The 9,288-nt window shown below is 46.7% G+C and overlaps 2 protein-coding genes across 2 annotated transcripts in view; both read left to right on the top strand.

The window, feature by feature from the left end:
- ubald2 (UBA-like domain containing 2) overlaps nucleotides 1-6,427 on the top strand; it is a 7,269-nt gene extending 842 nt beyond the window's left edge. Inside the window, exons 2-3 of the mRNA XM_042083176.1 lie at nucleotides 2,661-2,717; nucleotides 6,005-6,427. Of these exons, the coding sequence (XP_041939110.1) occupies nucleotides 2,661-2,717; nucleotides 6,005-6,394 (447 nt within the window). The 3' untranslated portion in view covers nucleotides 6,395-6,427. The remainder of the gene's footprint in view (nucleotides 1-2,660; nucleotides 2,718-6,004) is intronic.
- Nucleotides 1-9,288, top strand: part of LOC121700216 — a 1,725,899-nt gene that overhangs the window by 114,489 nt on the left and 1,602,122 nt on the right.

Raw genomic sequence — 9,288 nt, 5'->3', positions numbered from 1 at the left:
ACGAGACTTCAGCCCAGCGCGAGTCGTCGTCGGGTTAGGGAGAATTCATACGGTTATATTTAGATGGAGGCGTATTAGACGGAGGCGTGAAGACCTGATTAAGATGCATTAGATAGGCCCATCTGCAGCTCGGGCTAGCCTGCGATAAGATTCAGGCCTGAGTGCGTCTTCCCCACAGTCAACCAGACGCTGTTTTGGTTAGGTTAAATGGATATGTGTGTAGGTCGTGTGTTAAGCGTCTGTGGATCTAAGGCTTGAATTCCTCTCGAGTGACACAATCACAAGGAAGTGAAATAGTCACGTACTTTTTCCTCAATCACATACCACACACCTACTAAAGCCTGTGTGTTGTGTGTGTGGGGGGGGAGGGGTTTATGACAGGAGGCCATAGGTTTATTCCTACAGGCAGGTGAGTGGGGTTGTGAGGGAAACACACACACACACACACCTCCAAATGGTTTCTTTGGTGCATCTCCCCTTAATGACCAATCTGTTGTTGGAACTTGACCAGGTGGCGTTTCAAGGGCTAAGGCCACAACTGTCCCTCTCTCTCTCTGTCCCTCTCTCTCTCTCTCTCTGTCCCTCTCTCTCTGTCCCTCTCTCAATTCAAATATGCTTTATTGGCACAGCAAATCATATAATGCATTGCTACAGGAATAATAATAATTACAAAAAAGTAAACAAACAATACAAACATTACAAACATTTACACTTCATCAATAAACTGTGTGTGTGTGTGTGTGTGTCTCTCTCTGTCTGTCGGTGAAGTCAGTCAGTGGTTGTCCTCTCTGGTGATGGACTGATACATGGTCAGTAGTTGTCGTCTCCATGGTGATGGGCTGGTACAATGGTCAGTAGTTGTCCTCTCCATGGTGATGGACTGATACATGGTCAGTAGTTGTCCTCTCCATGGTGATGGACTGATACATGGTCAGTAGTTGTCGTCTCCATGGCGATGGGCTGGCACATGGTCTGTGTCACGGGCTGGCCGTCTCAGCATTTAGGGAAAAAAGCTGAATGTGTTCTTGTTATCAGTGTAGCAGGAAACGGTTCTGTCTGCAGCCGTGTTCCTCATCTCTCTCTCTCTCTCTCTCTCTCTCTCTCTCTCTCTCTCTCTCTCTCTCTCTCTCTCTCTCACTGGTGTGTGGTGCGCGCAGTTTGTCTCTGTCTCTCCATCTCTGTGTTTTTCTCTGTTTCTCTCTCTCTCTTCACTTCTATCTCTCATCTCTCTCCTCTCTCTCTCTCTCTCTCTCTCTCTCTCACTGTGTGTGTGCGCGCAGTTTGTCTCTGTCTCTCCATCTCTGTGTTTTTCTCTGTTTCTCTCTCTCTCTTCACTTCTCTCTCTCTCTCTCTCTCTCTCTCTCTCTCTCTCTCTCTCTCTCTCTCTCTCTCTCCTCTCTCTCTCTCTCTCTCTCTCTCTCTCTCTCCTCTCTCTCTCTCTCTCTCTCTCTCTCTCTCTCTCTCTCTCTCTCTGGAGGCTGGAGTGTCTCCAGGATCCTGTTTTTCAGAGAGCTGTTCATAGGCATGACTGAACCCAATGCTCTCTGTGTGTGTGTGTGTGCGCGCAAGTAAGCATGCGTGTGTGTACACGCTCCTATGTGTGCACGTGTAAGCTAGCCTAGCCAACCAGTAAATACAGATACAGTGTGTACACACACACATACACACTATATACACATACACTCCTCGTGGCCAAAACTGAAAGAATAACTTTTCAACTTTGAAAGAATAAGAATTCTCTTTCTGACCAACTTGTTCTTTATTGTATGTTTAAGTTGTTTTGAACAGACAGTACTCTGTGTGTGTGTGTGTTGATATGTGTGTCACGCCAAGCAGCCCCGCATTCCAACCGTACTGCTTCTGTTGTTCAACAAGGAGAGCATGCCATGGGGGATGGGACTATGGGTGTGTGTGGCGCGAGAGAGAGAGAGAGAGGGGAAGCACACACACACACACACACACACACACACACACACACACAAACATTCATTCAGATGTTACCAGGAAAGGACAATGACAGCAGCTCAGGCATTCAATGCAGCTCATTGTTAAGTGTGGAAATATGGGGTTGTGAGTGTATCCTTCTGCATTTGAATATTTGGCTTTTTGGAAACTTTAGTTTGGAGGCCTGGGCCCCCCTCCCCCCCCTTACTCATGTCCACTCTAACCCCCCCCCCCCCCGCTGCGCCAGCGGGAATCACTGGCACTTTAGACGTGTGTGTGCGCGCGCGCTTTAGACATAATATTTTTCCAGGCTGTCCGGAGCTGATGATCTCAGGAATTCTTCTCAGCACTTTGTGGTCCAAACAACTCCCAGAAAACAGCTGTCTCTCTCTCTCTCTCTCTCTCTCTCTCTCTCTCTCTCTCTCTCTCTCTCTCTCTCTCTCTCTCTCTCTCTCTCTCTCTCTCTCTCTCTTTCTGTGTTTAGCTCTCTTACGTTGAGTGTGTGTGCTCTGTGTAATCCGTCCGGTTTTAGATCTCCCTACGTTACGTTGGCTAATAGATTTAACCCCACAGTCATGTGATCTGATGCACCGACTGACCAGAGAGAGAGAGAGAGATCAGACTTTTGTGCAATGATGATCTGATGTTGGTTGGTTGTCAAACTACCCCCTCTGTATATCATTTCACACACAATTTAATCTCTCTCTCTCTCTCAGACTGCCTTGAGCTCCTTCTTCCAGGAGACGAACATCCCTGGCCACCATCACCAGATGGTAAGTGTGTTAACATAAACATACAGAGACAGACACACAGATAGCATGTGTCTCAGCCCTGAAAAGTATGTTTTGTAGCGTCTGCGTTCATAATGTTTATTTCAGAGCCATAATGTTTATTTCAGAGAGTGTGTGTGTGTGTGTGCTACTGGCTAGCTAACTGCTGCTTATGCAATGTTCATCTTTCAAAACAATGCCCCTATTACCCAGCCCCACCACTGTTCTTCTGTGTGTGTGTGTGTGTGTGTGTGTGTTTCTCGCTTTCTCTCTCCCTTTCCTCCCCTGTGTGTGTGTAGTGTGTGTGTGTGTGTGTAGTGTGTGTAGTGTGTGTGTAGTGTGTGTGTGTTTATGTGTGTTTATGTTTCTCTCTCTTTCCTCCTTCTCTTCCTCTGTACTACGTGCTTGTTCTCTGATCTGGGAGGAGCATGTAAAAGACAGGAAGTGTGTGTGGTGTGTGTATATGAGAAAGTGAGTGGGAGGGACCTGTGTGTTTTTGTTTTGGGTGCAGTCATTACATCACTCTGCCAAAGGGTCTGTGTGTGGTGTGTGTGTGTGTGTGTGTGTGTGTGTGTGTGTGTTGAGTTGAGAAGAACAGTGTTGAGTTGGTGAGAACGGCAGATTGATTGTGTGTGTGTGTGCATCTGCATCAACTGCAGCTGTGCTCATCTGTCTCACAGAGATGATCTCTCTGTCTCTCTCCAATTCTGTGTGTGTGTGTGTGTGGTGGGTAGAGGTGTCACCCAGTGACGAGCCCAAACCTGTCTCCTCACACACACACACACACACACACAAACCTGTCTCTCCTCTTTACTGTCATCTTCTCCAGAGACACAGAGACACAGAGACACAGAGACACAGAGACACAGAGACACAGAGACACAGAGACACAGAGACACAGAGACACAGAGACACACACAGACACACACACACAGACAGACACACACACAGACACACACACACACACGTCTCATCTCTCTCTATGCGCACACACACACACACACACACTCCTTTTGCTCCATCTTTTCTCTTGTTTGTGCAGATAATTATGTAACACGAAAACAAATACAAAATCATGCGGGTATTTTAGTTATTGCCATCTTCTGAGAGCCTGCACACACACACACACACACACACACACACACACACGTACAGAGGCTTGATTCAGGTCATGAGACTAATTCTCATGTGTCTCTCACAAGCACCCAGACCCTCTCCCCTCATATCATCACCTCTTACCCTGCACACACACACACGCACACGCACACGCACACACGTACACACACACGCACACGCACACACACACACACACACACACACACCCAGACCCTCTCCCCTCATATCATCACCTCTTACCCTGACACACACACGCACGCACACGCACACGCACGCACGCACACACGCACACACGCACACACACACACCGCTAGGTCAATGGTTCATATTTTAAGAAGCGATAACTAAGAGCCAAGAGGATACTGTGTGTGTGTGTGTGTGTGTTGTGAGTTTGCAGACACAGCGGACATCAGGCTGGTTAAAGATGAACCCTGTGTCACGTGTGTGTGTGGTACCCCATATTTGTCCTTTTGACATGAGGGTGTGTGTGTGTGTGTCCCATATTCACTGAAACCCTCCTGCCTCAAGGAAGAACACAGCACAAAGGGTTAACAGACCACATGATTACTGGTGTGTGTGTGTGTGTGTTGGTGGTCCCTGTTAAGTCCCTTATGTAAAAGACAGCTGAGTGGTTTATATTCTGACCTGGTTTCCCATTTTATTCATTCAACTGACACCAGTCATTTGTGTTGGACACACATATACACACCCTCACACACACACAGAGACATGGGCAGTATTTTAATTAGATGTATTTGAAATACGTATTTATAGCATATATGTATATTAGCATATTTTGTAATTTGTGTTTTGCAGGATTGGAAAAAATCAAATGTAGTTTGTAACAAAATACTTTGAGGGATTGTATTTGGAGTATTTCAAATACTTAAATACTGCAAATTATTGCTCAAATAAGCCAAAATTTCATCACTCAGTGAATTACACTACCTATAACCATGACAACAGGCTACGCTTGTCAACAGTCTGGGAGCCCTAGGCAAGAATCCCTTTGAGCAGCTTGTCCATAAAAATGGCAAGTTCATTACCCTTGTTTAGTTTGTGCCAATGTTGACACCTTGTAGACAACTTAAAGGTGTGTGTGTGTGTGTGTGTGTGTGTGTCTTTTCTGTTGTATTATCCCCTTAGAACATGTCTGGCAGTTGGAAAAAAATGTAAAAGTAACTAACTTCAGGAGCTTGAATTCTCAGGTGTGTCAAGTGCTACAAGACTACAATTTGAAAACAATAGAGATAAGATAGTAAGGGAGAACATTAGAACATGGACCCCATATGACCATGACCTTTGACCCCTGAGTACCTAATAGCTGAAGTTCATTCTCACTAGAGGACAGTATTAAAAGCACTTAATGGATATGACCTGAGGATTTATGTAACATCTGCCGAGGTGTCCTGATATGCAGGACTAAAGGAGGAGACCAAGTCCTCCCCGATGCAAAACAGAGGTCACTTTTCTCCACCAAGTTCATTAATGCCGTAGCCTTACAGAGTGTTCTTCTGTTTACCCCTATATTGCCAGTCATGCATATAAGCAATATACATGCATTTCTAGCATCAATCTGGTTCAGTTTAAACAGAGGCCGAACTGTTCAATTTGTTGTACTACTTTCATTGGTTACTGCTAGTTGTCATGGTTTAGGCCACACTGATATGGGGCGCTGATTACATTTGTTTTACCAGATCTACTTCATAGGAGCCCCAATGTACACAATTAATAGCCCCCTGCCAGTCAGAAACGAACTATAATATGCCTTGTAGTCTCTTTTAAAAGTTGGTATACTATGATTTATTGTGTGGGTATTTTTGTATTTTCAAATGACTAATTACTTGTGAAAAATGTATTTCATTAAAATACATCAGTATTTTGTTTGTTATTTTGTTACAGTTCATGAGCCAGTTGTAGTTTTTAACAAAATAGTTTTTGATGTATTTGTGCACACACACACACACACACACACACACACACACGTCTCATCTCTCTCTGCACACACGTCTCATCTCTCTCTCTCTACACACACACACACACACACACACACACACACACACACACACACACGTCTCATCTCTCTCTATGCACACACACACACGTCTCTCTCTCTCTCTCTCTCTCTACACACACACGTGTCTCATCTCTCTCTCTCTCTCTCTGTCCATCAGATGGTCACTCCTCGGAACACGCCGGCCACGCCGCCCAACTTCCCGGACGCCATCGCCATGTTCTCGGCGCTGCGTGCGTCCGACTGCTCCTCGTCCTCGTCCTACTCCACCACGCCACAAGGTGGCGCCGTGCCCATGGCCTGCTCTCCTCCCACCGGGGGCTTCTTCTGGGCCTCGTCCCCCCCAGGGAACCACCCGCAGCCCGCCTGGCTAGCCCCGGCCTCCCCTCACCCGCACGGGCACACACACTCCCACACACACCTCCACGGCCACACACACACACACACACACACACATCACCGCCACCAGCAGCCGTCGTGGCCGCCGGTCAGCCAGCCGGGACCTGCGCAGGCCGTGCCAATCATGTCTGCACTGCACGGCCAGCGATGAGATGGACCCGGGGTCGGGGGTCGGCTTGGGGGGGTTTTGGGGAGGTTTGGGGGGGGGGGGGGGGGGTGTATTTGGATTTGTTTACTGTTTTCTTTTTCTCTCTTCAGTGAGGATGATCGGCCCGCGACGCTTGTTTGATTTCACATTCTGAAAAAGTACAACAACAACAAAAAAAAAAAAAAGATTTACAATCTGTCTCTCTCTTTTCCCCTCTGGAGAAAGACTGTGCTTCTCCTCTTTTTTTTTTTTTCTTTCTTTCCTTTTGGCTCCATCCTTTCTTTTGTGATCAGAGGGGGAGGAACCACTCAACCAGCAGAAACTGAGGAACTTTAGCACTGGGGGGTCTGTCCAGTCACAAACACTTCGGGAGCCCAGAGGATTCTGGGAAATGGAGTCCTCAGCAGTGATGCCTCACATTTGCAGCCCTGTGATTGGCTGTTTGATTTTTCATTTCCAAAGCCCCTCTCCATGGTCTCCTGACGGTGTAGCATCGTCTTGGCAACCAAGCCCAAAGGCAATAAACAACGTGTGTGTGTGTGTGTGTGTGTGTGTGTGCGCATGTGTGCGCGTGTGTGCATGTGTTGTTTCAGTTCTCTTATACAGAGGTTCATGTGTAAGTGTGTTTTGTCAGATCATAGAGGGAGAGAGTCACGATTTTCACTTTCACACACACTCGTCTTTTGTTTCATCTTTGTGCTCACTCTCTTCTTTGATGGACAGAATACAAACACTCCTTCTTTGATGGACAGAATACAAACACTGCCCCCTGTGGTCTTAGGTGGCCAGGGCGGGTGTGTGGGTGTGTGTGTGTGTGTGGGTGGGCAGTCAACTCTGGGAAGGCCGACGAGCAGGAGAAATGCATCTGGCGACCATGACAACTGCTCCTCGTCTGTCTGTCTGTTTGTTTATATTTTGGTGTGTGTGTGTGTGTGTGTGTGTGGGGGGGGGGGGGGTCGTCATCATCATGGGAAAAGGAAATTCTCTGATCACCCTGAGGCTAGGAATGATGCAGTGGTGATGTCATTTCCTGCCTGTGGAAACAGCTCCCAGAACCTTTCAAAGTGTCCGTCTCTCTTCCCAGGCCCGGCTCTCTCGGCATGAGTGTTTCTATTTCTGCTGCAGGGCAGATGGAAAAGAGAAAGAGGAATATTTCATCTGTGAACGTGTCTGAGGTCGTTGTGTTTTTATCCAAGTTGATTAAAAGGCTGAATGACTGACAACTGCGTCCTCTGCTCTTCTGTTGATTTGCCAAGAGAAACTCAAACAGTGAAAAGAGGTGATACACACACACACACACACACACACACACACACACACACACACACACACACTCATAACTGAAAATAGGGGATGGACACACACACACACACTCATAACTGAAAATGGGGGATGGACACACACACACACACAACTGACAATAGGGAAGGCACTCACACACATACACTCATAACTGAAAATGGTGATGCGCGCACACACACATATACACACACCTGAAACTGAAAATGGTGATGCACACACACCACATACACACACACTTAAAACTCACACACACAGTTCTGACTTTAGCAAACTGCACTGGTCTGTGAAATGGGTTTACAGAGGAAGGAAGTGGTCAGAAGTATCCAGCCGTGTGTGTGTGTGTATGTGTCAGAGAACAGCGAGTGACTATGACACATGTGTATGTGTGTATGTGTGTATGTGTCAGAGAACAGCGAGTGACTATGACACGTGTGTGTGTGTGTGTGTGTGTGTAAGGGAGAGAAAAGAACATTGTGCGCCCTGTGACCTGAAATCAGTTAGTTCAGCAAGGAAAGACTCATCAGCCACACACACACATATTCACACTCATACTCACACACACACACACTCTCTCATACTCACACACACACACTCTCTTATACTCACACACACACTCATACACACACACACACTCTCTCACAGACACACACACACTCACACTCTCTCATACACACACACAAACACAATCAATCATACACACACAAACTGACTACTGAATACACACTGACTTGGGGGAAATGATTGAGAATGGTCTGGGGTACACTTGAGTGATTCACAGAGCATGAATCCTGGAAAAAGTCTTCACACAACCACCCACACACACTACACACAAACCACTAACACACACTATACACACACAACCACCCACACACAGACTATTCACACAACCACCCACACACAGACTACACACACACTATACACACACATCCCAGTCTCTAGATGAGGGTGTGTGTGTGTGTTGAATTCCCAAGAATGATGATGACAGCACACACACACACTCCAGAGATAACAGACTCGTTAAACTGGTACTGAAGTTTAGCAACAGCTGTTTGGTCACTTCAGGTTTCTTTTCGGGCTTCAGGCCCACCATGACCTTTTGACACCACTGTGTGTGTGTGTGAGAGTGATGTGTGTGTGTGTGAGAGTGATGTGTGTGTGTGTGTGTGAGAGTGGTGTGTGTGTGTGTGTGAGTGTGTGTGTGAGAGTGATGTGTGTGTGTGAGAGTGGTGTGTGTGTGTGTGTGAGTGTGTGTGAGAGTGATGTGTGTGTGTGTGTGAGAGTGATGTGTGTGTGTGTGAGGGTGGTGTGTGTGTGAGAGTGATGTGTGTGTGTGAGTGTGTGTGTGTGTGTGTGAGTGAGTGTGTGTGTATGTGAGTGTGTGTGTGAGCATGTGTGTGAGTGTGTGTGTGTGTTCCAGATATAGATTAGCTGACTGGAGTGGTCTAAACTCCATAGCAAAGAGCTCTCTAGGTTATGGCAGAAGTGTGTGTGTGTGTGTGGCAGAGGTCATCATCATGAATCATGATTACGGCGGTTCATACTGAGATCAAGATTCCTTGATTTTGGAAACATTGCCACGGTTACCGTAATTTCCC

The sequence above is a fragment of the Alosa sapidissima genome, chromosome 24, assembly GCF_018492685.1.
Source record: "Alosa sapidissima isolate fAloSap1 chromosome 24, fAloSap1.pri, whole genome shotgun sequence".
Classification (NCBI taxonomy): Eukaryota; Metazoa; Chordata; class Actinopteri; order Clupeiformes; family Clupeidae; genus Alosa; species Alosa sapidissima.
The sequence above is the reverse complement of the archived record's forward strand: the minus strand, read 5'-3'. Positions and strand labels throughout refer to the sequence as shown.